At 53.7% G+C, this 26338-nt stretch overlaps 11 protein-coding genes across 11 annotated transcripts; 5 read left to right on the forward strand and 6 right to left on the reverse strand.

The window, feature by feature from the left end:
* Nucleotides 1-179: 179 nt before the first annotated feature.
* On the forward strand, nt 180-797 carry K460DRAFT_353330 (uncharacterized protein; the record flags this gene model as incomplete). The annotated part of the gene is made up of 1 exon (XM_040931710.1): nt 180-797. One exon carries the CDS (start codon nt 180-182, stop codon nt 795-797), a length of 618 nt encoding a protein of 205 aa, XP_040790899.1.
* A 218-nt stretch (nt 798-1015) lies between these two features.
* On the reverse strand, nt 1016-2137 carry K460DRAFT_364307 (uncharacterized protein). Its single transcript, XM_040932982.1, has 2 exons — nt 1959-2137; nt 1016-1836 (listed from the first exon to the last, which is right to left on the reverse strand). Exons 1-2 carry the CDS (start codon nt 2128-2130, stop codon nt 1136-1138), a joined length of 873 nt encoding a protein of 290 aa, XP_040790900.1. The 5' UTR covers nt 2131-2137; the 3' UTR covers nt 1016-1135.
* A 1343-nt stretch (nt 2138-3480) lies between these two features.
* Nucleotides 3481-4160, reverse strand: K460DRAFT_279927 (RNA-binding domain-containing protein; the record flags this gene model as incomplete). Its single annotated transcript, XM_040928365.1, has 5 exons — nt 3481-3581; nt 3636-3763; nt 3842-3898; nt 3952-3975; nt 4081-4160. Coding segments are annotated over 5 exons (390 nt in total), but the record flags the coding sequence as incomplete, so codon positions are not given.
* A 524-nt stretch (nt 4161-4684) lies between these two features.
* Nucleotides 4685-10078, forward strand: K460DRAFT_334287 (uncharacterized protein). Its single transcript, XM_040930910.1, has 3 exons — nt 4685-6599; nt 6647-8691; nt 8741-10078. The coding sequence occupies exons 1-3, from the start codon at nt 4955-4957 to the stop codon at nt 9689-9691; spliced, it is 4641 nt and encodes a 1546-aa protein (XP_040790902.1). The 5' UTR covers nt 4685-4954; the 3' UTR covers nt 9692-10078.
* A 21-nt stretch (nt 10079-10099) lies between these two features.
* On the reverse strand, nt 10100-11490 carry K460DRAFT_364313 (proteasome-domain-containing protein). The gene is made up of 4 exons (XM_040932983.1): nt 11275-11490; nt 10992-11213; nt 10797-10937; nt 10100-10745 (listed from the first exon to the last, which is right to left on the reverse strand). Exons 1-4 carry the CDS (start codon nt 11404-11406, stop codon nt 10389-10391), a joined length of 852 nt encoding a protein of 283 aa, XP_040790903.1. The 5' UTR covers nt 11407-11490; the 3' UTR covers nt 10100-10388.
* A 973-nt stretch (nt 11491-12463) lies between these two features.
* On the forward strand, nt 12464-13126 carry K460DRAFT_403630 (uncharacterized protein; the record flags this gene model as incomplete). Its single annotated transcript, XM_040936651.1, has 1 exon — nt 12464-13126. The coding sequence occupies one exon, from the start codon at nt 12464-12466 to the stop codon at nt 13124-13126; it is 663 nt and encodes a 220-aa protein (XP_040790904.1).
* Nucleotides 13127-13441: 315 nt separating this feature from the next.
* Nucleotides 13442-16281, reverse strand: K460DRAFT_364318 (uncharacterized protein). Its single transcript, XM_040932984.1, has one exon. It carries the CDS (start codon nt 15780-15782, stop codon nt 13830-13832), a length of 1953 nt encoding a protein of 650 aa, XP_040790905.1. The 5' UTR covers nt 15783-16281; the 3' UTR covers nt 13442-13829.
* Nucleotides 16282-16603: 322 nt separating this feature from the next.
* K460DRAFT_364321 (uncharacterized protein) lies at nt 16604-19098 on the forward strand. The gene is made up of 3 exons (XM_040932985.1): nt 16604-16729; nt 17013-18589; nt 18646-19098. Exons 1-3 carry the CDS (start codon nt 16714-16716, stop codon nt 18886-18888), a joined length of 1836 nt encoding a protein of 611 aa, XP_040790906.1. The 5' UTR covers nt 16604-16713; the 3' UTR covers nt 18889-19098.
* A 1606-nt stretch (nt 19099-20704) lies between these two features.
* On the forward strand, nt 20705-21516 carry K460DRAFT_393442 (RmlC-like cupin; the record flags this gene model as incomplete). Its single annotated transcript, XM_040935938.1, has 2 exons — nt 20705-21164; nt 21254-21516. 2 exons carry the CDS (start codon nt 20705-20707, stop codon nt 21481-21483), a joined length of 690 nt encoding a protein of 229 aa, XP_040790907.1. The 3' UTR covers nt 21484-21516.
* A 424-nt stretch (nt 21517-21940) lies between these two features.
* Nucleotides 21941-24456, reverse strand: K460DRAFT_393443 (uncharacterized protein). Its single transcript, XM_040935939.1, has 4 exons — nt 23965-24456; nt 23906-23911; nt 23706-23852; nt 21941-23654 (listed from the first exon to the last, which is right to left on the reverse strand). The coding sequence occupies exons 1-4, from the start codon at nt 24017-24019 to the stop codon at nt 22096-22098; spliced, it is 1767 nt and encodes a 588-aa protein (XP_040790908.1). The 5' UTR covers nt 24020-24456; the 3' UTR covers nt 21941-22095.
* A 1130-nt stretch (nt 24457-25586) lies between these two features.
* Nucleotides 25587-26263, reverse strand: K460DRAFT_403635 (u3 small nucleolar ribonucleoprotein-like protein imp3; the record flags this gene model as incomplete). The annotated part of the gene is made up of 3 exons (XM_040936652.1): nt 25587-25689; nt 25743-26164; nt 26219-26263. 3 exons carry the CDS (start codon nt 26261-26263, stop codon nt 25587-25589), a joined length of 570 nt encoding a protein of 189 aa, XP_040790909.1.
* Between the last annotated feature and the right edge of the window lie 75 nt (nt 26264-26338).

Raw genomic sequence — 26338 nt, forward strand, 5'->3', positions numbered from 1 at the left:
AATCTAGCTCGCGCATCGACCACAGTTTGCGTTCCCACACTGAGTCTACGAACCTTGCGCCGTAGCAACACCAGACTCAAATAGACACACACACACACACACACACACACACACACACACACACACCAAACAGCCACCACTAAAACCATTCAACTGATATAATGGCCACTACGACGGTCATGGGTCTGACATTGACCCTTACACCACCACTCCTCACGTTCCTCCGCCTCAGCCCACTCCTCAGCACCACAGGGTCCCTCACACACGCGTACATGGAATGGCTCACCACATCATCTTTCCTCCACGCTGCACCGACCACTTCAGGCCTCAGCAAATCCGTGTTGAAGTCATACACCCCAACGACGTCACCTGTAAACGTGGAAGAGCTCGACGCGGCGAAGGAAAAAGTGGCACCGGCGTGGTTCGTGAACTTCTTCAGCCAAGGTGTCTGGAGCGTCATTGGGCTGAACAGCATCACGTTACTCTCAGCCACTACGAATCTGTACTTGTTTCCGGCTGGTCTAGACAAAAACACTCGATTTTATGCGCTTGGATTATTGGCAGCGGTTACTCACTACGCTTTCGTACCCCTTGTTGTGCCGAGTGTGGAAAGCTTATTCAAGAAGTGCGCTGTGCAGGAGAAGGGTGAGGAAAGTGCAGAGGCGGGAAAGAGTGCGGTAGAGAATGTTAGTGAGTGGGTCGGGTATCACAAAATCAGGATGTGTACTGTTGATATGGTGGCTTGGGTATGTTTTGCTGTTGGCGTTGTTGGCGCTGTGACGGCGAGGGGCGTATGAAGGCTTACTACTCAAGAGAGGGAAGGAAATACCCATATTCACATTACAACAACTTCAAGACTCTAGCTGCTGGAGATGCGGCCCAAAATCGTTCGCGTGCAATTTCAACATCTTTCAATAGGTTACGATATCCATCTGCAGTATAGCGCAAGCTACTTCGTGCTCTTTTTTTCGTCGATTGCTTGGGCTATAACATGTTTTGGATACACAAGAGGAGCCCCGTGTTTTCAAGTAGGGAGGGAGCTACCGGGCACTGCCATGATTCGCATGTATACATTTCTCCTCGCATGAGACCTGACTCGATGAAGGATCACATGTTCCTTGAGATCATCTTACATTTAATTTGCCTCAATGGTAGGTAGACTAGCCTCCCACGGACGTACCCAAGTCGGCTCAGGCAACTGTGGTTCTGTCGTAATAACGTCTATGACCACTGCATCCCGAGCTAGAGATTCGAGCAGTTCTGCCAGTCCCGGATCCTCTCTCTGCAGCCAGATGCGAGCAGCTTCTCCTTCGACCTTGGCCCTCCGCGCCATCCACCACAGCTCTCCGTCCTTGAGCATCGTGAACCACCAAGCTAGGATAAAGACTGCGCGCGGGTCTTTGTCCTCTAGCAGCATGAGAAATTCAGGCCTGACAGACGTCGTGACGTACAGAGATTTCAGTGTGTTTTCCTGTGTAAACCGCATGGTTTGGATACGTGACAGGATGAGCACGGGCAAATAATACACGTTGTTCGTGCTGGTCGAGTCCAGTGTGATGTTGAAGACTTTCTTGACACGAGAGGAGATGCGCGATGTGTTATTGGTCTCCATCCAGTCCGACAAGTTAGTACGCGATTTGTCCTTGAACATGGCACTGAAAAGACTTTCCGGTCGAGTTGGATCGGCAATTCGCTGGAGATGCCTTTTGCCCTCGCCAAGCCTCAGCCACGTTAGATCACTTGGATCTCCAGGCTTCAGTGGCCAGACGTTTTCCACACTGGTTGATTCCACGTACCAAAAGGACGCAGCACCTAGAAAAATACCAGTAGCCCAAACTTAATGACAGTTAGCAAGAAATACTCGATCGCTGGACGGTTTTGACCATTTTTGCTAGCTAGGTGACTTACTGCACGCTGTTAGACAACTTCCTAGCCATGTTTGTAGTGGGTTCAATACCTAGCGTCTTGGTATGAGGGAGGAATTGGATCAGCTAGGATGCGATTGAAGAGCCCTGTTGCTGTGTTCCAATGTTGGAGCGATGCATGCTTTTGCTTCGTAGCTAGAGACGGCGAGCATGAGAGGGATAACTCAGCATCATGCATCAAAGTCAAGCTGAGAAGCATGTGCATCAGGAAGGCATGCTGTAGTTGTTAGAAGTAGCTTGTCCAGATGTGGATGCTAGACGACATACCGTATGTGCGAGCTGACATACAATGTCTCGATACACAGGGGCCATTTGCTTGCTTCCGATCGTCAGTGCCGTTCTGTCGTGGAATCTTGCCATTGTCTCGAGGTGAGATTCGGAGAAGTGCCAGAACAGGGTGGAAGACGAGCCAGACTGAAGCGACACATCGACCATGGCTGCGATGGAGGAATTTATGGACATGGGCGGGACTTTGGTAGGGCTGATGAACGCGTTGCCTAGTGGAGTACACTCTACTTGGAATGACGCTTGCACAGAGAGATCCAAGGCTTCCGAGCCGCTATAGTCGCAGAATACGCCATATAACCTGCATTTGTTGCAGCCTGGGTGCTGCTCATCGCACTGAACGGGTCAGAGCAGCTTACTTGGTAGTATGATGCGGGATGAGCTCACCTTGACCCGCCGCAACTTGCAGTTTCCGCAACCATTTCTTGACTTTACATGCAGGCGTCGCTTTCTCTCAGCTGGGGTCTGGCTTTTGGATACGCCAGCTGGCATGGCGATGGTGCCTGGGGGTTTCGGTTAGTATGAGGAATATTTTCTTTTTTACGAAACGGAGTTGGGCAATTCACCGGCCCCAGGGGTTGTGAGGCGACGAACGTCAGAGCCATGTCAGCAGGAAGGCTCCAAAGCAGATGGCGCTACCGTTCTAGTCTAACCCGCGTTCGTATCTCGACCTGCCTCATGCTGATTGGTGGGTACTTGACAGAGCAAGCAGTAATGATATGATTCCTAAAAGTAGAATCCTCATCTTGTCGGAGCAGTTTGTATCAGTCTGCAAAGTCACACCATGTCAACAAAGTGCCGGTAACGGTTGATAGATGAAGTCGATGAATTCTGCAGTTCGGCCGCTTGACGCTGTCGCCGACTGCCGGATATGTGAAGAACGAAAGCCTAAGCATTTGTGCATGCGAATCAATCCAGCCATTCGTGGCTCTCCCCTTTAACAGACCCAAAGCAATAAAATGCAGCAAACCCGTCATGGTTCGTGAACGTGTCATGACCTCTTAAACGCCGATCCATGTGCCGCTTTCCACAGGCCCTTCAGAGATCGCTTGACCGTGTGCCAATCGCTGTTGCGGCAGGCGGTAGTCGAGGTTGCGCTACGAGGAGCGTTACCAGGGTCCGCTCCTCTCGGAATCGTTGCCAAAGTGCGCGTATCGGCACGGCGGCTCGATGAGCGTGTTGAAATTACGCTATCCGTCTTGAGGCCCACAGGAGTCTTGTCGTTAGTTTGCTCGTGTGATGTCACCATTTCCTGGGGCCTCGCGCAACCCTAATCAATACCATGCTGTTTTTTGAGTTTTTCTAAATTCTCCTGGCGCTCTGCGAGATCATTCGCCGCCTTGATCATCTTCTCGGGCTGGTGATATAATACTGCATCTGTCAGCTTCTCTGCGGCCGGGACAGGCAGGTGCATGGTGGCCGTACCAACGAGGTATCGGTTCTGGAAGTTGAAGCCGTTCAGCTTGTCGCAGGCCGACTTTGCGTCCATGACGTCTTCATAGACGACGAAGGCGGTGCCTTTGGTGTTGTTGGCGATGCCCTGGCGAATTTGGCTGCGACTCATTAGGGCTGTGACTAGATGCAGAGGCCGAGAGCGACAGCGACAGCGCATGGGGAGGAGTTTGACGTACCGCACCGGGCCGAACTTGCCAAAGAGATCGAACAGTTCCTCTGGGGTGACGTTGAAGCTGGGGGAGAAGTATTAGCGTGGGCGCAGGCGTCTTCATGGGCATATACGGACCTCAGGTTCTTTACGAATAGAGCCCTAGAGAGAAGGACAAGTTAGCGGAGGTCGTGTGAGTTGGCCGCACAGCAGCAGTAGCAGCAGCCTTGCGGTGGGAGCAGGGCAGGCGGAAGAGGGCGGACTGACCGATTGACCTCTGGCGCAAGCTTGCCGCCTCTACTCATACTTTGGCGACGGTGTTGGACGGTAAAGGACTGGCTTCTGGGTGGGTGGACGACTAAGTTGGTGAAGATGCGGGATGCGAAGTGGGCCAAGCCCTTGCTGTGAGGGCTTGGCGTGCGGTCACGTGCCGGCCAACTCGGCGAAGCTGGCAGGGAGTGAGTGCAGCGACGAGTTTGGTTGAATGGGACGGAAGTGGGCGAGGAGGTGGCCAGATGGAGAGTATCAGGGGGAGAGAGAGCGAGAGAAGCTTATGCATTGCATCGCCAGTGGGAACAGAATATAGATGATAGCATTCTCCGCGTACTCGAGGACCAGTCGGAGACGGCTACTGCAGCGAATGGGAGCCCCCAACGTCCCATCTACTACCTACCTACTACTACTACTATACTACTACTACCCACCCCCTCAGCTCTCTCTCTCTCCCTCTCGCTATCTCGCTCTCTGCCACGCTGATTCCTCCCCTCGTCGCACTCGTCTGGCATTGCGCGCCTGTAGTGGCACCCCCGACTGGCCTGGCTGGACGTACGTTGGTTGACATTCCCAATCGTATTCCCCACACCAAAACCTCCGCGCCCTCTCTCTCGCCCTCTCTCTCGCCCTCTCTCTCTCTCTCTATCTCTCCCTCTTGCTCTCTCGCCCTCGACCCACCCACCCCTACGAGCACCACCACGCCTACGCTCCTCGTCCCTACGCGCTGTCGCTTCGATACAGGATATGCCCGCGTCCGCCTGCGCCGCCTACTCGCACAGCGCTGCCGCTCCATAGCTACGCCCTCTGAGACGCTAGGCCGACGACACTCCCGAGACGCCCACGACCCCCCTCGGCGCGCACCACCACCATGACGGGCATCTCGTCCTTCAAGGCCCACTACAGGCAACCTCCGGCGCGCGCCGCTACCCCTCCGCCGCCGCCCTACGAGCCTCTGTCGCCCATGCTGCCGCCCATGGAGCCCTCGACTCAACACCCCGCGGCCACCAACCCGCCCGTCATGGCCTACACAACCAGATACCCCAATGGCCCTGACAAGGCCCTGTCGCCCCTCAAGGACTACAGCCGCGCGCCCTGGGGGACGGTGACGTACGAGTCCCCCCTGCGCGCCGCTCCTCTACCTTTTGCGCAGCCACTCCAGCAGTACGCCCTGGCCCTGACATCGCCCATTGAAGCTCTCGCCGATGCTGCCATAACCTGGCACCAACCAAGCCCAGCCTGTGTCGAGCCAGCGCGCCGCGCTTCACACGCCACCCTCGTCCAGCCCGTAGGCCAACGCGCCCCAAAACACGCCTACGCAAGAGACGCCTCCTACCCGCACCATGAGCGACCAGCCAAGCGAGCACGCTCCGAGTTCCATGGCTCCCCGCCGTACGGGCAGCCCCAGTCGAGGCCGGCCACTAGCCACATTCCGGGCTGGTCCTACAATGTCGAGCACATGGTCGACAGCGGGATGCGCATGTACCAAGACACCAGGGCCTCAGCACCACAACAGACTGAGCGCGGCAGCGACAGGCTCTCTGATGCTCAATTGCTGCTAGACTTTTTCAACGTCTCTGCCCACACGGCAAAGACCCCGCCCGCGACGGCAAAGCGCCCAAGTCTTTCCTCCTATCCAGCGCCCTACGAACAATCCCTACCCTCAATGCAGCAAACCCACGAGCCCTCAAGCCCATTTCCACCAGCACCGCAGCCCTTCCAGCTCGATTCGCAGCCAACGCAAGCACCCCCACATGTCAAGCCGCCTCCGGAGCCTCCCTTTCATTCCGCTGGCGTAGCCGAAGCCGTGTCGGCCGCACAAACACACACACCGCCTGAAGATACTTTCGGCGTCGCACCACAGCCTGCAATGCAGGAAGCCGCCCCCCCTGAAGAGCCCAAGCCAAAGAAACACCAGGGTTGGCCCAAGGGCAAGCCACGTGGCTCGCGTAGTACTCCGTCGACGAGCAGGCGGAAGAAGTCAACACCAAAGCCGAAAAGCGCGTCGTCTGTGAGCACATCGGGAGCTCCCGACCAGCTTCAGTCGCCGCAAAGCCTGCCAGCAGAGCAGCCTGCAGCCATGCCAACCGATGGCGCCGGCGCTCCATCACAACCAGCCGGATCAGCACACGAAGCCACCACCACCACCACCATCTCGCGAGCCCGCCGCCACTCGTTCTCAATCCCTGCTTCACCAGTATCCAACGGCGATGCTACCTACCCACGCGCAAAGTCTCTCCCCCTCGGCCACCAGCAAGCCCTACTACCAAGCCCGGCTGCTGTACTGCCTCTGCCCACAAACAAGGGTCCCATGCAACAGCCAGATCTTATATGTGCCGCGTGCAAATCCTCCGCGTCGGAGATCAGGGTGGGCGATGGCGAGCAATGGATTGGCTGCGATGGGTGCAAAGAATGGCACCACTACGCTTGCGCGGGGTTCAGCAGCGAGCGCGAGGTACGGGATGTAAACAAGTTTTACTGCGAGCCGTGTAGACCCAAGTTTGGTGAAACAACAAGTAGGTCTACCGACGCACATTGGGGTTACCGTTCTAATCTGGTCCAGAGGTTCGAAAATCCGTCAGAGCCCACACAACTGTTGACTACGCCGGCCTAAACGAAGGCGTCCTCAAGACGTCTGACGACAACCCCGAGCACCACTACATTGCCGCATTCAAGAACGGGGACATTGAGTTTACGCCAGAGACCTTCGCACGTATGCCACCTGAGCTGATAACGGGCGACTTCCTCGAAAAATCAAATGGCTTCAAAGAGCCCATCTTGATTCCTGGTTCGTTGAACCCTCGGCCCGAAGGCCCTGCCAAAGAGCACGCTCTTGCACAACCCACAGAGGATGCCGACTACATGGCCGATGAACAACCAAGCTCACACTTTGAGTATGAAACCACGGCCGACGATGGCCAGGACAGACTTGACATGGTCATCCCGAGGGGTCTGACCGTTCGCCGTGTCGCTGAACTCTATGGCCCCAACGAACTGGTGCCTGTCATCGACGTCAAGGCCCAGGAAGGCGAAGGCAAGAAGTGGACCATGAGTACGTGGGCGGACTACTACGAGCAGCAGGGCGAGAAGCCTGTACGGAACGTCATCAGTCTCGAAGTGTCAAGGAGCAGGCTGGGCAAACTGATTCGCCGTCCAAAAGCGGTCCGGGACATGGACCTACAAGACTCGGTCTGGCGGGAAGACGACAAAGTAGCTCCGCCGCCTGTACAATTCTACTGCCTCATGTCCGTCGCGGACTGCTTCACCGACTTCCACATCGACTTTGGCGGTTCGTCTGTATACTATCATATCGTCAAGGGCAGAAAGGTCTTCTTCTTCATTCCGCCGACGAAGCAGAACCTCAAAAAGTACGAAGACTGGTGTCTCTCCCCCAATCAAGGGCATGATTGGCTTGGCAAGCAGGTCAAGGAGTGTTACCGAGTGGACCTATACCCTGGAGATACCATGCTGATTCCCTCTGGTTGGATACACGCTGTTTGGACTCCCGAGGACAGCCTCGTCATCGGAGGCAACTTCCTTACCCGGATACACTACGGCATGCAAATCAAGATTTTGGAAATCGAGAAAAACACAAAGGTCGCATTGCAATTCCGGTATCCTTTTTTCCAGAAAATCATGTGGCTGACGGCCATCAACTATCTCGAGGAAGACCCCATCCCGGAATCAGTTCAGCAGCTCCTGCAGAGTGGCAATCAGTTCCCGCGGTCCACTCCAATCTACTGCGAGCCCGACAGATTTGGCCACAACTGCCATCTCGGGGTAGCCAACTACAACAGACGGTACTACTCAAAGCACGAACTGGAAGGTCTTTCAGATCTTCTCAACTACATCTGGAGGACTGTCCTCATCACATTGGACAAGATTGATGTGCCGCAGAAAACGCGGAGTGCCGTCAACAAATCGATCCCGAAAGGCCACGGCGAGCCTGTTGTCCTAGCACGACGCCTCGCCATGTGGATCGCTTGGAAGCGTGGTAATGAGACGATTCCATCATGGGCTTTCCCCGATGCTAGCCTCCCCGAAGCATCCGAGTCTGGCGAGAAGAAGTTCAGTGCAGCTCAAGTCAAGAGACTAGAGCGAGAGTCGTTGAACCAGGCGCTACGTGCAACAGCAGAGCGGTCGTCCGCTCGCATCCGAGCTTCCGATGCTGTTCCTGAGCATGTTACGGAACCGTCGCCTGTCAACGACCTGGAAGCTTTCCATCAATTCGACACGCTTCCCGCCTCTGGCCCCTTGACTGGATTCCTACGCCCGTCAGCCAACAACCCGCACATTACTACCCCGAAGACGTCCCAGCTTGGACCAAAACGAGTTGCTTGCGATGCCTGCAGGAAGCGACGAATACGATGTAAACACAAAGACGAGCTTGTCGACACGTCGAAGCCGGGCATGCACACAATCGACCTCTCTGGCTCCTACGGCATTTCTGTCAAACGCCGCCTCAGCGATCATTCAATAGCCGATGGCCCGTCGAGCGCGGCCAATGGTCCCGTAAACGGTGGTCCTATCATGGCAGACGTGAACGGGGATCCGTATGCGCTCAAGTCTGGTCGAGTCAAGGCTTGTGCTGATTGCCGCAAGAGCAAGGTAAGGTTAACGATTCACTGGTGTCCTAGGGTAGCGCTAACAGTTACAGCGTCGCTGCATACACGACGAGTATGGCAATGTCGATCCTGTCAAAGCAAACGAAGTCCCGATTCCCCGGGGATCAGCATCGAAGAAGCGACGCGTGAGCGATGAGGATTCAACAACAATGGCCAAGAGGATGAAGCACGAGTCTTCATTTGACGATGAATATACCAACGGAGGCATGCATGCGCGGCACTCTCTGCCAAATCAGTTCACTGGAGGCTCCTCATTCCTCCAAGACCTCGCGTACTCGGCGCAGCAGGCACTCGATCAGAGCCCAGATGACGATCTAGTGCCTATCGACCCGGCACTACAAGCCTACGCCAATGACAGCTACCAAGAAATAGACATGGCACCTTCATATCATCAAAACGGCGATAACATAATGTCATCGATCGAATACCAAAACGGTGGCCCTCTGGCCATGGATGGTATCGAATTTACAGGGAGGGAGGGCGATCGGCATGGCCCTAGTGTTGAGCCACTTACTCCAGGCCCGCCTCCGCACTCAGACACTACTCACGTCCGGACGAACGGCTTCACCTCCAAGCCGACGAATGTACTCGACTCTGCCCAACGCGACGCTGTTCGTCATCCGTCATCGCCTGTCTCACCCAGACACATCTCCGCCGTCTCTCCAACGGCAAACCCCTACAACCCTTACAGTACCTCGCCCACTATAAACAACTATAACAACTTCACAACCAACTCTGATTTCCCGCCTCCACCAGTAGTAACCCCTTCGGCGGCGAATATTCACGGTAGGAGCAGCAAGACTCCCAAATCTACCCCCGGCGGCCGGAGAAGAAATAGTAGGGATGGTATCAAGCTAGAGTACGGCTTCGGCATGGGTGCGGGCATGCTGGGCATGATCGATCCGAACCTCGATCAGGCGAGCATCGACCTGATTAAGCAACTGCAGCAGGAGGATCTTGGGCTAAGGAGAAGGAGTCGATGAGGCACTTGTTGCGACCCGTCAGTTTTTTTCAAGGGGGGTTTTTTTTTCACGCATGCCCCTTTTGGCGTATCATTTCGGGTCATTTGGTTCTTTATTGGTCAACGAACATGGCTCCTGGCGTTGAACAAGATTTTGGGTCTTCTACCAGCTTCGACGCGTTACCTGTTCACAGTAAGGGAAGGATATGCGGCGTTTATGCGGATTTTGACCCAGGTTGCTTATACCCATTGCACTGGGATAGTGTATACTGCACCTTTTTTTCTCCTTTCAGAGGGGCGTTTTGCTATGCCAGCAGCGACTGAGCGATATTGATATTTCAGGATTGCATACGTGGTGCAGATGTATTAGTCGTCGTGTGAGCGGAATAGACAACTGTCAAACATGCACAAGCATTGATTCCCTATTGAGGTTTGAAAATTCGTGTCATATTCGTCACTTAGCTTTACAAGAGCTGACTTGGAGGTGCATGGGCGCTGGAGTCATCCAGACTACGTGGTATGCAGTTATTCATTGGACGTGTCTAATCATGGCCGGGATAGTTCATACATTGTAGCAGTCATGAGCTGCCACCAGGTTCAAGTTCTCATCAATGCTAATAAGCGCATCACGGGTTGGTTCCCGGCTCAGACACTGATCCTCCACTGCTGACAAGCCCGAGCGTCGCTCAACCTAAAGGTTCTGATGCCGCCAATACCCTTTACTCCAGCTCGCTTGTAACGTTGGAGAATTCGCCCTTCTTGAGCTTAGTCTCCCAGAAAATAGGATTCGTATCGCTGAAGCCGTGCTTGACCCAGCCATCCTCCTTGACGTGGTACAGGTTGATGAACCCGCCAGAGTAAGCGTCCCTATGGGTGGCTGCCAGGATACTCCTCCGACCAAGCTCCAGCGCCTCATCGTCTTCGAGCTCGTACTTGTATTGCGCATCGAGCACACCGTAGGCAAACGTCTGACCCGACCCGACGCAGAAGAGGTTGCCTGCGAGACGTGTGCCGTCGCTGTCAATGTAGTAAAGGGCGGGGCCTTCCTGAGGGGTGACGCCGGCGCACATTGTGCCCTAGCAGACAAAGTTAGGTTGCGAGTCGGGATGGGGCATGGAGGGGCTCACCATGCTCAAGCCCATGCCCTTGTATGAGTATACCAAATTGGCGAGGATCTTGGACGCTGCCGCTACCGATATGCGGCGCTTGTGGCGGAGCTCGTGGAGACGGCACTGCATGCCTAGATATGCGAGCCAGTATTGGCAGTCCTACTACACATTAGCAGCCATTTCCCCACAGTCTCCCTACTTGGGTACACGTACAGCTGCGCCACCCGCCATGGTGCCCAGCAAGCAGTTGTTGATCTCGATGACCTTCTTCACCGTCTGACTTGCTATCCAGTTGCCGGCCGTTGCTCGCGAGTCGGTGGCGACGATGATGCCGCCCTTGAAGCGGAAGGCCAGCGTCGTGGTACCGTGTGCAATCTTGATGGGGCAGTTGGGGTTGGAGTAGTCGTCTGTCATTGCGCGCAGCCATGATGCCGACTGTGGCCAGAGATCAGCATACGCTCGCTGAGGCCGAGGGAGGAAGACAATCGAGACCTACCTGTGCTACTGGGGGAAGGGCAAACTTGAGTGACAGCTCTGGGGTCCCGCTGTAGAGCTCCAGCTGCTCGTCCTGCGTCTGGCCCTCGTCCGCGTAGGCCGGGCGGGCGTACTGGGCCACTAATGAATCCATGGCTGGGACTCTGATCTGGTGATTGGGGTATCTAGAGATCTAGGTGTCTGGGGAAATGGTCGAGATGTGACGTGGGTGTGGGTTGGCGTGAGGTGGTTGCCGCTGTGCTGCTCAATGAGCTCCGATGGAGCTGGGGCGGCAGTGCCAAGCATTACGCCGCGTCGTGTTGCTGCTGCCTTCTCCCTCCACCATCATCATCTTTTTCTCAACACACATTATACGTCGTCGCGTCCACGACTATGGAACGATTCGGCATACTATTCGCAAATCATCTCAGTTTTGCGTTGCCCATGTGAAGAGCAAGGAAATACTGTTCAACTTCTCTCTGTGGATGGCTCGTTGTGTGCCTCTACTGAACAACCACCTTGGACCTACCCGCGGCCATCAACACCAGTGCTATTCCCTACGGGACTTGACAGGCTTTCATCATGGCTTACAGACCTTATGAACCGCTAGGATGCTTTCATGGCAACATGCTCATGTAGGCGCCGTGTTGAAGTCGTCACATGCACCCTATGAAACCAAAGGTCATCCAGACATTGCACCACCCCACGCGCCATTTTCCACCCTCACCAGCCTCAGTCACTCGCTCCAAAGGACAGAACACATGTTTGCGTCGCCTACCTGCAGGCACCGTCAACCATCATGCAGGCACAAGACTCGCCCACCTTGTCTCATTCCTCCCGACTACCCAGGCATGGTGCGGGCCGCGTGCAGTACCGACAGTGGCAGCGTGATGGTAGCGAATGATGCGTGAGGACATGTATATACATGGCTGGACGTCGTCCTAGCAGAGGTAAGACCAAGGTTCCCTTCATCTCTACAAAGTGCATATCGTCTGCTCCCATCGGTGTTTGTCGAATGCCCCGTTACGAATCCAGCCCATATTCATATCAGCACCCCCCAAGACCACCATCTATCTACGTACCCAAGTTTTCCTCGTCCAGCTATCATCGTCTAGCACCACCAACGAGACTTCGTCCTCTGCCAACGCGCCTTGACTCCGGCATCGACATCGCGCTGCCACCCGCTATTAGCCGTGAGAACAGGAGCCGCCATGTGCTGGCTCACGCTTACACCAGCCAAAGGGAAGAAACATCGTCACGACCACCACGCTATCGAGTCTTCGTGTGTGGAGGAACTCGTCCGCGTTCATCGTAGCCCTAGCCCGCGCTTGAGCGATGTAAGAGTGCGAGTACCGAGTAGCATTAGTGTAGAGCTCGAAGATCATCACCATGTACATCCGCATTTGCATCACCACCACAAGCATCATCTGCATCCACTACACCTGCATCCGCTCCATAGCCATCACCGTCACCACGACATGCCAGCGCTGAGACTTAGGGGGCCCGGCAGGAAACGATGTCCACCGCCCCCGGGTCCGCCTCCGCCATCGCGCGAACCGTCGAGATGCCGACCTTGCTCTCGGTCATCGTCACCACTGCGGCCCCGTGAACCAATCTATCGCACCCAGATTGTTGAGCCCGCACAAGTCAGGGAGACGACTCGTGTCGCGTTGGGTACCGTGCAGCCCGAGAGACATAAAAGCCGACTGAGGAGAGTTGCTGGCTATGAGGTCCTGGGTAGAGATGTGCCGTGGAATTGGGATTGCGTTAGCAGTACTGTAGGGAGTAGCAGCGCAGGTGGCGGCAAGTGGACGAGGAAGAAGGGAGGAGGGCTGAGATATCCGCCCTTCGGTGCACTAGATCGGTGGCTATAGAGCATGTCTGGAGTTATACGAGTTGATTTTCCTCTTCAGTTGCCTCTCACCTCTTCTCATGTTCTCCCTTCCACTTGGAGATTATTGTATGCCCTCGGCTCATGCACGCTCGTGTTCCGTTCAGCCCTGCGTTGGTGCAGTCCGCGCGTGTGACTTGTAGGCTATTACCTCTGCGGTGCAGCCTGACAAATGATGAAGCCATGGGTTTCATGCGGTCACACTCAGTCTGAAGCTCCCCTCGGGGTAGCATCATCTTCGGGATACACCGGGGCAATTCTCGGCATATATATAGATGAAGAGTGTTCTTTTTGGCAATGTCATCTAATCTATTGGAGGGTGTTCAAAGTAGCGTGCTAGAGATATATTGGTTCTGAAACTGAAACGAGAGATCGTCTGATCGGGGGTATTCTAATGCTAGTACAATAGTGTGGAGAATATGCTACAGATGCATGCCAGGTGGCCACGATAGAAAACAAATAGAAAAGTTACGTGGCCGACGACACATGATTTCCTGTACGCCATTCGATGGACCATTGGAATGCTTCCTGCCATCAGTGACCTCATTAACGCCATAGTTATCCTCATTAAGCTTGCGTCTTGTGCTCAAAGCAACTTGCGCATGTATCATCTCATGTCGCGACTTGTGCGCTCAGGGGCAGCAACTTGCACGAAGTTTGAGTGGTCGTAACATACATCATCATCGTTACCTCCTAATGCCAGCACTCCACAACGGCACTGGCTTCGCGCTATCTCTTTCATATGGCCCAAAGGGACCATCTGCCACGTTGATCCAGTTGCCAACGCTGCTCGTTCGCTTACTCCTCGTTGCCTGCCTCGTAACGCTCGCTTGCACTTCCCTGCGACCCAGTACACTGCCGAAGCCCAAGACTTCAGGGCGATCAAGGTCGAAGGGGTCAGACTGCCGGACTGTACGGCCAGTAGGAAGCCCTGGTGTGAACATGTTGGTGCCGGGTCGACTCGGACCAGGCTCGCCGAAGAAGGTGAAATGGGAGTCGCGAGATGCGCCGCTCGAGGTTGCGTCGAAAACTGGATATGCCATGGAAGACCGCCGTTTCTGATCTGGTAGTACAGCCTGAGCAGGCTTGGGCGGGATGCTTGAAGGATCTGCAAAAGGATCGTCACCGGGTGGGTATATAGATGAGGGAGGATGTGGGCGCAAGGCTGAAGCTGAACTTTGAGTGCGCGTATGGCCTGGGGTGGAATTTGCACCTCCCAGCCAGTTCGGTGCATATTCAATTTGGTTGAGGAGCGACGCAAAAGGATCCTTGGATGCGCGATCTAATGTGGCTGCGGGTAACGGTGTACTAGGGCCGCTTCTGGGATCGGGATTAAGTAGCTGCAGATTCCTTGGTGGTGCAGGATCTGTGAAAGGGTTCACATCGCCTTTGTTTTGCGAGGGCGCAGCTTCCATGAAACCAGGAAAGCGATAATCAGACGAGAGGCTGCCTGGCTTCTTTCGAAGGAGGTTCCTTTCGCTCTTCTTGCTTGATGTACTTCTGACGGAGCCTCCGCGTTGCACAGCCATTATTCCCTGCGGTTCACTGGTCGATCGAACGCGGCCGTCTGTCGAGTACACCGAGCTCACACTGGTATGTCCACTATGTCGCTGGTAAGGGTTCGCCAACGGGCCAGACTTCTTTCCTTTTATTTTTGCGAATAAGACGCCAAGTCCAGCCGGGATGCCTTTCATCTTTTCCATGAAAGCTGGTCCTGCCTGCCGCTTCTCATTCCATCTCGGTGCTCTTGTTTTCCGCTTCCGCAGACAGAAGAATAGCAAGCCAGTGATTAAGGCAAGACCTACGACACCACCGATGACACCTCCCACAATACTGCCGATGTTTGCGTCGCCGGTGTTGGGCAGAGTGAGAGCACCATTGTTATCGGGGCTGTCCGGTGAAATTATGCCGGCCGAACCTCCGGATGGAAGGGGGACCACAGCAGAAGTCGACTGTTGTGGTTGTGTCGGGGCTGTTGTATCTACAGAGGATGGGAGCGGCTCTACATCTGTTTGGCTAGACTGCTCGGGAACTGCGTTGACGGACGACGGGGCGGCTGAAGCAGCTGGAGCTGTAAAGGAAGGCGGTCCAATCGACGATGCAACGGGCGACGATGTAGGAACAGCTAGAGCCAATGTGTCAGAGCTTGTTGATGCTGGGCCTGTGGGAGAAGTCGAAGTGACGTCAACGACTTGCGAAGGCACTGCCGTTGGCCTGCGCGACAGCTCTACGGTTGGTCCGGACGGCGCAAGGTTTGCAAGCGGTATGTTCCGCGGAGATGATATAGGAACCGGACTACTCGTACCTATCGCGGAAGAAACTGTTGCTTCTGTTGTGGGCGCAACGGCTGGTTGCTGTGCTGGCGCAGTCGAGGAAGGTGGCGGTGACGGCGGCGGCGACGGCGGCGGCGGCGGCGGAGGAGGAGGAGGAGGAGGAGGAGGAGGAGGAGGCAGAGGCGGTTCAGCAGCGCTCGTTCGTACTTGCGGTGCCTGTTCCACGGCTGTGGAGGTAGTAAACTCAGTGGGAGTAATGACTGATGGCTCTACTGTCGTGAGGGTGGATGTGGCCGCTGTTCGGGCCCGGGAGCGCGTACACCGTCTCCCGCTCACCGTTGTAGTCGACTCTTGCGGAGAGGCCATGCAGACGACAGCTCGTAGAAAGTAACGCCCTCAAGAGCTCAGAAATGGAGACTGAAGCAAAGGGACTCGAAGCGCCGCGGGCGCTTTGGGCATATTAACCTGGAAAATTGAAGCTTTCCGCTACTTGATGCTGGATAAGGGATTAACAAAGAGAAATCCAGTAGGCGTTCGAAGAGCGGCCGGACAGATGTCAACCGTTGGCACAAGGTAGTGCGCTTGTATCCTTCTGAAACGCAGACAGCTTCATGTGCCGCTTCGAGCAGCGACTACAACACACATGAAGCGCGAAAGGCCTCGCACGTCTACCCAGTTGCGCCATAGCTGTCTCAGCCGAGAGAAGGCGTGCTGGGTTGGATATGCGAAGAATCATCAGTATGAGGGCATCGCAAGACTTGTGGCCATGTGGATGGTGATGGACATGCAAGTGTTGAGGGGCAGGCGACGACGGACTGCCATTACGCGGGGAGCACGTGATTCGAGAGTCTGCTTCGCTCCAACCTTTTGTGTGTATTGTCCTCGCAGTCGCCGCTATGCCTGTTTGCTATGTGATTTCTAGTCGGTTCGAATGACGCGGTAGCGACTCGTTTGACAGCCACTGTTGGGCTGTGGTGGTGGTAGAGAGGCTATCAGAATCCTAGTGGCCAGGAAGCACGGGAATGGATGCTGAGCATGATATCCATCGGTAGTTTACATTTCGAATCGAGGTAACCCGGCGTATTGCCTTATCCACGCTGTATGGACGCTCATTGAAGAGTCGTGGCATGTGGAGACTGCTGCTGCATGCGCACAGAGACGGTGATTGAGAGCCGAATGCGCGTTCCCAGGATTCGCAGGCTCACGACGCACCCTCAACCTCAGCCTCGCATCCACGATTCCAAGTCCAATTCCACGTCGTTGATGCTCCGGAAGAGATCAGCGCGAAATCGCCATCATGTTCAGCTTTAGCGGTGAGTCTCCCGAGCGTGCTACTGATCCTCCTGTCCACGCGGCACGTCATCAAGTGGAACAACGCCCAACATTGCCCTCAGCTGGCCTCTTTCTCCATGCCAGACTCAAGACTCGACAGAGCCTGTTCCTTTCTCCTTGCATTGTAATTTCTCCGCCCGATTGTTGGTTTACGTTTCGCAGAAGCCATGTGTTTCGCTCCGTGTCCTATTCGAACAAGTCATGCATGTTTGGTCTGAATGTACACGTGCAAAACCGCCGCTGATGTAGCTCGTTCGCCTCTAGGTAACTTGCTTGCGGGGCAACATGATACCCAGAAAGAAAGACCTCCACCGTCAAAGCCAACCCCCATTACCTTTCCCTACCTGGAGCCGCCTGAGCCATCAATACCGACGCCGCCAGCGCCCTGGAGTAAGCAACAAACAGGAATATCCGCGCATTTCCTGAGCTTGCGAAAGCCATCTGATGTCACAAAGGAGACCCTGTCGCTGCTAAACGTCACGTTTCAGCCTGACTGTGAGTTCGAAACGTTGCTGTCATCTTTGTCAAACAACGCACAATCGCATCTGCCCCCAAAGGCCTGGCTGGAGTCACCGGGGCCTGGTGAGCCCTTGAACAGCCCAGAAGCTACTGCTACGCTGCTCAGTAATGGCAGAAAAGCGCCAGAACAGAGAGAGTTCCATGTTCGTGCAAGAGAACTATGCTTCCCAAACGCTGATGCTTTCTCGACGCTCACTCGCAAGGGCCAGGGAGGCCAGGCGCCGTTGCGGCTGGCCCACTTTCGGAAGTTCTGGGAAGGACTCGATAACATGGCCTACTACTGGGATACCTCGCTAGACGAATACTCCTCACCTATTCCCGAAAAGGGTGACGAAACTGCCGCGCTCTCTCTGCCGGATGGTGCAGAGGAGAAAAGCCACGATACAACGAATGAAACCAGTCTCGACTCGAGAACCAAGATGGAGTCCGGATTTGCATCTGCTAGTGAAGAAGAACCGCGGAAGAAAGCCAGAACGGAGGCTATGAGTGGCCAGGCAATAACTCAGTCTCTCAATTCAAAAGGCTTTGGTAGTGGATCTATAGCTACCCATACATCGTCCCTTACTCCAAATCGGGTCCTACCGGCCAGAGTCGCGCCGCCAAAGGCGCCATGGGCTGCAAACATGGACCGTCAAAGCAAGCCCGCTGATTTGTCAAAAGGCTCTTACCGGGGCTATCGAGTTGGCAATGGTGCCGAGATGCCTGATCAGTATCGGATTGACTGCGTGCGGGCCTTTCTTGAGCCGATTGCTTGGGCATTTGGTGTAACGTTTTCGCAGCATCGGCGTCCACCCGTGCTCACACTGGGGTCCGTACGATTTCCTGTCCGCATGAGCTCTGTGGCCTGGCGAGGACCACAGGATAGGGTCAAGGCACGCCAAGGATGGATGGAAGGTCCTGTTTTAGGTGTCCAGTGCAGAGCAGACGTACACTTTGGTGCCACAGGAAAGCTAGATGCAGAGTCTGTGCTTGATGCCGTCCGAGAACTTGGCGGGCTGCTACTACTGGCACAAGAAAGAGCAAGGGAAGGATTGGTAGAGAAACGAGGTGGCGAAGGCGCATGGTGGACAACGAGAGAGCGCTGGGGTGGAGGTCCTGGAGGTGAAGTTGGTGAGGCTGCTGGGACCGACAACGCACCTCTAAAGGATACAACTGTGAAATCAGACGAAAGATCCGCCGAAAGATCTCGGGATGGGTCAAAAGTGCGTCGCCGGCCAACGCCTGCGGAAGTCTGGAAGGTTCTCAAACCCGGGAATCCTCTCTGGGATCCGAAAGTTGTATACGAGGCGATCGGGAGAAACAGAAATGTTGAGTGGGATGATGTAGGCCTCTGTACGACATGTCTTGGGCGGCTCCAATTTGCTAATCTCAAGCGCAGGTGTTTATGGTTTCGTCACTGAACCACCACATTAGCTTGTTGAAGCTGCGTGTACACCCAGCCTACCTACAGTATCTCACAGAAGGAAAGCTCCCTGGGGAAATGCCGTCAGATCCTGATTGGTGCTCTCCCAAGCTACAAAGGACTCGATGGTTTGATCTTTTCGATATTGACGATCGCACCGAAGCCATGAGGGGAATCTGGGGCATCATGTCCTACTTGATGCGTGCGGCAAACGACTAGTCGCAAAGGCACTATAATGAATGGGGACTGAGTCAGAATATCACCAGCATGTCTACTATCGCTCGATGGGAAATAGATCATCAATCATACGTCGTACGCACTGATTACTTTAGTACCAAGTTAATTAAGAGCTCCTTTAGCAACTGATTCCAATCGCCCATTGTGTCATCAACACAATACATAGGCAGAATGAAGATTGCTTCAAGCCAGTAACCATCTTAAGTACTCTATTTTCCAAAGCCATCAATCTGAAGCGCCTCAACTTCTGCAGCGAAGCAGATTAATATAGCAATGGTCGCTGATATACGCCGAATCTAGCTTGCTCCGAGAACTACGATAACTATTGCTACAATGATTGATAATGATCAATCTAAAGTCTACATCAACCTCAACTGGAAGGCGTCTCCAAAGTTTCCAAAAGTGGTGTAGGACAGGTACACGACATACCGCGTGGCGACTTAAGTTTATTTCTCTTCCTCTCGCTCTCACTCGCGCTTTAGGCGAGTCATGTCCAATAATTCTCTACAGCGCCCTAACTGTGCAGACGGGTACCAAAGGCTACACGGTAAACGGTGCAGGTCTTATTTCTTCGTATGCACGCACGGCAAGTGTCACTGCTAATTGTGGTCAACATTTGCACCCCCGATTGCGCAAGCTTCTAGTACAACGGCATACCACAATCGATTGAAAAGAAACACTGAAACCGCACAGTAATTTGCCCTTTGGTACACAACTGTGACATCCTTGGGCCCCCCGTAATCGAGGGGCGCTAAACATAAAGCGTAAGGCGTCTGTCAGTGCCATCTAGGTGACTATGCAGGAATGCACTGTCAGGTCTCGTGAGGGAGTACAGGGCCACCACTCTTTGTGGAGGCCGAATCATTGCTCTATTGCTAGACGGGCCCCGAGACTCGAGACTGCGCTTAGAACCACCCATTGGGTTACTCGAACTTGAATCTTTAACTTTCTCCATCATGCACTGACGCCAAACAGGTGATCTTAGTCTGCAGTCACGCGCTTGCCACCTTACTCGTTACATGTACACTTACACAAACTGTCGACTTCTGAGCACTCTATCACGAGAGATAAAGTAACATCCAGTCAGTGCAGAATCCAGTCACACCACCCAATTCCTGTGACAACCCGGCTATTCGATCCATGCCCGGCCGGACGCATGGTCTCCACCTTGAGCAGAAATCCGCAAACCGGGTTTGCGACTGGATCAGAAGTACCTACGTACCTAACACCTCGCAAGAATTAGGTCTGGTGTGGACCGCAATGATATGCTTACATTATACCTACAATCCAGATACAACCTTAAAAACTCCAAGGCACCCCTTAGTGCGGGTAAAAGGAGCCCGAATATAAAGCCGAATAAATGGGGCAGTAATTGCATACACCACCGCCAGCAACACGCACTAAGTGGATGCTCCTCCAAAGACGCCCCCTCCTGGCAGAGTAACAGTGGCTTGAAAGCCTACGACGAAAGAAAGGGCGCGGTCAGCAGCCACCTTTACACGTTCTTCAGTCTCTATGCCAGCCTTGCCTTTGGTCCGGGCGTATATAAGCTGATGATATCGTGGAGAGAGCCATCAAGCTTTTACTTACCCATTCGCTCTTTGGAAGATAAACGCTTTACATTATTTCGTCGAATACGGTCTTTTATATCAAATCTCGGCCTACTGTCCCGCACTACGTTTCCTACCACGTGTGTTACAGTGCTGCCCAACGAGGCCAGAGAGTATATCAAGTGTCGCTGCCGTCGCCAACAGCCATATCTAACAACGCTGGAGTCTTCCCACTACAATTCGATACTATGTTTGCCCTCATTCTGTTCCTCGCGTTCCTTCTCCCTTTCATCCACGCTACCGAGCCAAAGTCTAGGACCGTCAACCCAGACCTCAATGCCCGCCTCAAGCTGGCCGCTACCAACTTCGACCGCCAAGCTCTGTTAACCAAGGACAGCGATTGGTGGTACGACTTCGATAATCACCCAAACTACAACAGTGCCGTCGGCGCAGTCATCACTGCGGATGCCGCATCATTCCCAGCTCTCACCAACCTTGGTATAAGTATTGCACTGCTGAAGCTTGCACCCTGTGGCATGCTACCACCGCACTTCCATCCCCGAGCAACAAATCTGGTCACCGCGATCACAGGCAATACAACATCGTGGATGATTGGGGAGAATGGAGTGAAGACTATTAGGGTTAACCTGACACCTATGCGCATGACGATCTTCCCTCAAGGCAGTCTACATGTCATGCAGAACAACGGTACGTATAGGTCTCCAAGCACACACACCCAACCTATCACATCGATCATTTCCAGTCAAAACTTGTTCGTAGGGCTGATGAATCAATAGACTGTGAGCCTGCGCTTCTCCTCAGCGCACTCAACAGTGATGACAGCGGCACAGACAACATCATGCCTAGCCTCTGGACCGTCCCGCAAGACATCATTCGAGCTGGTCTTGGCAATCCTACCATTAACACGGAAGACTTAGGCAAGGACATTCCCAAGGTGGGAACCGGTGCGATAATGGGCAGTGCAGAGTGCCAACAAAGGTGTGGGATCTTGCACGGGAAAGAGTAAGCTGTGGTGGGATGGCGAAGGGGATTGGAGGGGTGGCGTGCTGAATTCTGTGTTCGACATGGTGGCTCTGAGTTCCTGTTTTGAAGGCTTTATGTTCTGATGGGCTCATGAATTATGGTGTGTATTGGTAGACGTAAACTCGAAAGAAAAGTCCTTATATGAATGGTTAGAGTAGTTGACGTTGCTCGTCCTTGAATTTCTTAGTGTCAAGAGCAACAGGCTGGTCGCCAGGAGCGAAGATGCGTTAAGGCGTTAAGATATAGGAATGTGTAATACAGATGCCAAAGAAAGATACATCTTTATCGTTGACCTCGATGCTTGACATCGCTATCTCATGATGTTGCAGCCAAGAGAATCCATATGCCTCTTAATCGCACGCTTGACTCATTTACCCTGGCGACCAGCTTTCGGGTTGTGAGACCTTTTATAAAAACGCGTCAGTACCCCGACCGAACGAGCCCAGAATAGATGTCTCACCCTCCCAAGGGAGGTTGCATACTGGAAATGTGGTAGATTCATATAAAGTGACAAGGCCTCATCGCCCCCGCCCTGCCATCGTACTGATGTATAGAAATCAATTATCCTATGACCTTAGATCTAGCGATAGTGCTACTATTGTGTCTCGTTCGAAAGGTTCACGTTCGAAAAGACCAAATCAGGCCCTTCTCCAGCGAGCTTTGACGACATCATTGTTATAACATCTTCAGACCATCGAAATGCATCTACCATTTGATAGTCCAAGAGCGAATTTAAGCCTCTAACGATCCACTCTTGCACATCAGGGGTGCAATACTCAAAGGCCAAGACGAAGCTCAAACCCGTATGGAACGCGCCTATCGGTTTAGTGGCCCAAGCATCCTCCCAAGTCTTACAGATCTGAAGAGCGACCGACCGGCACTCGGATTCAAGGTCATAGATGGCCGGATCAAAGGGTGGTAGCAGTCGCATCATGATCTTGTTGGTCAAGATCAGGACAGACCAGAAGCAGTTGTACGCGGTCATATCGCTCCAGTTGTTGAAATGATAGCTTGTGTGAATCGGACTTTGCTCCTCCATCGTGGCGAATTCGCACATAGTGGTGCCATTGGCAAGCTTAGCATCCATATGGGTCCCTAAATTACAGAGCGCGTCTTTGAGGTCCTGTACTTTGTGTAACAAGGCTATCCGAGCGGGTAGGTACAAACATATATCTGCGTTGACCGAGCACGGTGTGTCTACAGGCTGTAACTTGCTAAGGAGATCAAAACTATCAAAGCTATCGGGTGAGAAATCCAGCGATGGGAAAGTGTCAGAGAGTTGGCCACCAAGCGGCTCACGGCGATTACTCCTAAGATGATGCTCCATGGTGTCCATGGATGGGAAGGTAGCCTGGCTCCTCAACTGCTTCAGATCGTGAAAGATGCCCGGAAGTTCCGCCATGTATTGCATCAGATCCGTGTGTAGGCAGTCGTCGAATCCAAGTCCGCTTTTGTCGAACGCTATGTTCCGCCATTCAGGTGAGATGAGAAAACATTCCTCTCGCTCGTATATAGAGGTGACGATTATGCCGCCTCGGTTGAAACGTAGTATTTCCTTTGCAAACGGATCTCGGTACTTTTCAGGGCCTTGCAGCTCCATCAATCGACCTGCGCCGCCTACGTGAGCCAAGTAGCGGTTCCCTACTCTTGGTCCCGCCAGTGCCTCTACTAAGCCAAGGAGTACCGACGCGCAGAGGGTGTTGGTAGACAGGCCCTGCTGGGGGTCTTCCAGGCTTGACTGCAACGTCTTGATCGCTCGAATATACAGCTCCGGAGACACAATCTCATTTGACATCTTCTTGTGGATGAGCGAAGTGTGTGCGTTGGCCAGGACAGCTACCGCTGCGTCGAGTGCTGCATTGTGTCCGATCCTCGCAGGGACCTCTCGGATAAACCGTCCAAACACAGACATGCGGTGTCCAGCACCACCTGTAGTAATCGCTACGATCAGGGCTCGAGCAAGTTCATGATGCTGAGACGGCGAGGGCTGTCTAAGGAGGGGAGATTTTGGAGGGCTTAGGCTGGTTGAACTTGACCGCCGTGACGTTTTTGTCTGAGGCCTACAGCCTTTGTGCGAAATCCTGAATTTATGAAGGACCGATCCATTTTCCGCAAATTTCTCGTTCAGCTGTGTCAGACTTCTATAGCGCTGGTCTGCTGCTTGTGTCAGTGACATGATTTCTTCTGCACAAGCCAAAAGCCTACCTAGTGCCGCAGGACTGTTGTCTTCTCGGACCACAGTGGCGCCAAGATTTAGTCTGGGTCCGAGATCTTTGAATGTATGGCGCGCAGGAGGGCCTGGACAGCATTTCCCATTTTTCTGGCAGTTCAAACAATGCGGCCAGTTTTCGTCTTGTTTGCAGGTTAGTCTTGGACGTTGATGAGATGTGCGAGCCGGGTCCTACCGCATTCTACAGTTAATTAGTCGATGTGTGATTGACTCACGGCTGGGAAAGCTACTCACTGATCTTTCTCTTTCGACAAATGCCGCATCCAGTACTTTTTGGGACGCCCACCATGCTCGACAACGCAAGCCTTCCTGACAGTTGGCAAGAGGCAATAGGTCACACGATGATAAATCAAACACACTATAAACTTTGGAAAAAGGGTATAAAGGCCAAAGTCATCACGGATGCATTTCGGGACCCATGTGGTTCCTAGAAGTGATGGTGAAGAAGGCAGAATTTCCGTCTCCGTCACCCTTCCCGGACGCGGTGGTAGATGCTAGTAGCGGGCAAGGCCTGGGCACCCGAGGCCCGTTCCTGGCATCCTGGACTGGCGGTGGACGGCGTGGACGGGTGTACTGTACTGAGTAAAGGCCTCATGTCTCAGGCTCACGTGTTCGCAGCATGCATCCTCTTCTGGCTAGCCATGGAACGGCAAAGGAAAGGTGGGTGCGGACAGATACGAGACCAGGATTGGACAATATGGTGAAGCGCTACACGCGGACTGCGAGATGGTCGGAAATTGCTGCCCATGTCGTCACCATGCGTGCGCATAGGCAAAAAGCCCCATCCGACGACGCACCAGCACTAGCGAACATTGCCTCGACCACCTCATCCCATCAGGCCAGCTACTCAGAGCATCGCCAGCCTCGGGCGCAGCAGCACCACTTCATACCAGGGCTCACAAACCACTCGGAGATATGCGAAAACCTGCCGTCTCAACGGCCGCTAGACGTGCTGCCTTTGATGTGGACTTACTACTCTATTCTACGTACCCATCTCGGCAGTCGTTGTCTACAAGAATGACGGCTCGTCTTCGTTTCTACAATGCAACATAGGCACTGCTCGCGAACGCTTGAATCAAAGGTTCAACTTGCTGTAGCGTTTAGCCCTATCGAGGTACGTATGATCCAAGTTCCCCCTCTGTCGCACGATTGCCAAGCCGTGCTCCTTCTCACATGGCTGTCTCTGCATCCTTCGACGAATTCCCACCGCCATAGGACACACTTGATTTCGCGCGACCAATCTCAAACATGGCAGCGTTGCCCTGTTCAGCAAGGGACCACTTCCCCGCGTGTATATCGAGGCTCAATGCCCCACAACGGCAGCAGCACCGCACACTGACTAAAAATAGCTTGATAAGCCACCCAATATAGCCCCAAAATATCAGTTCCTCATTTGTCCCGTGTCTTGTTGGCTAGGGTAAGCAAGTCCTATGTACCTTGTTGCAAGCCTGATAGCTGTTGGAGATCTCGATGCTTCTCCCATCCGAGAATAATGGCGCACAGCCATGATTTCCTACAGTAATGTGGCGGATGACGGGGCGGTGCTGAGGGAACAGGATGGGATCAAACCTCATAGTCCATCTCTTGGAATGCATGGTTGCTTGGAGAAGACGTGGATTCAGGTTGTTCGTGAAATATGGAACAAGGAGAAGAGCCGATGGAAAAAATGAATCGACATCACGTAGCCGAGTGTCAGGCAAAACATGGATGGATGGGCCCGCATGGAACAGTTTGTGAGTGCCAGCGTTATAAACAAGCCTGCCATTCTGGTTGGATATCGTGTAGTTGAAGTAGATAAAGCGCCTTTAAATGCTGTGAATGTGAACGCCGCCCAATGAATGATAGTGAGAAGTCGCCTATAGCGCCTCAAGTTCGAAGTCGTCCAGCTTGTCGCGGTACTTCATGATGTTCCGCTTGATCTTGGACGAGTCGACCCAAGTCACAAAATCTTCCATATTCCTGGTGTTGGTTAGCCACGGCCATGTTCGCAGACAATTCCAGTCATTACTCACCGAGTGACAAGATATGCAGGATCCGTAACAACGTCGGTCCCAACTCGGACATGGCCCTGCTCGATGGTGTGCACAGCAGCCTGGACGTGGTCGGCCATGCGTAGCCTCGTCATGACGACGGGCAGTCTTCTCCGCGCAAAAGCCGATACGGTGAGCTTGTTTTCAACGTCGCTGAGCTTGCCTCTGCCGCCACCACCGGTGCCTAGTATTCCCATGTCGTATAGCTTCTCTAGCATCAGGTCTTCGTGTTTGCGGCGAAAGGGGTCCGCGGGATCGAGGTTGGCGAGCTTATGGGCAAGTTGGCGCATGGAGCCACACAGTTGGTTGTACTTGCGATAGTCGTCGCGGCCTTGGATGGCATATCGTCGCATTACGGCTGCTTCCCTGTGGTCATTGTCGGATTTGTACGTGTTGAAGTCGACCTAGTAAGAGGTTAGGGTGCGGTTGGGAGAGACAGTGGATAGGGGCGCATCTACCTTCTTGAGCAGCTTCTGCTCATGGTGCTTGAGTTTGCGCACCATTCTAGCGGGCGGGCGGGAGGCTCGTTCTTGTCTTGAGGCGTAGTAGCGTCGAGGATATCAGAAACCAAAAGTTGA

The sequence above is a fragment of the Cucurbitaria berberidis genome (assembly GCF_010015615.1).
Source record: "Cucurbitaria berberidis CBS 394.84 unplaced genomic scaffold K460scaffold_2, whole genome shotgun sequence".
In the NCBI taxonomy this organism is placed as follows: Eukaryota; Fungi; Ascomycota; class Dothideomycetes; order Pleosporales; family Cucurbitariaceae; genus Cucurbitaria; species Cucurbitaria berberidis.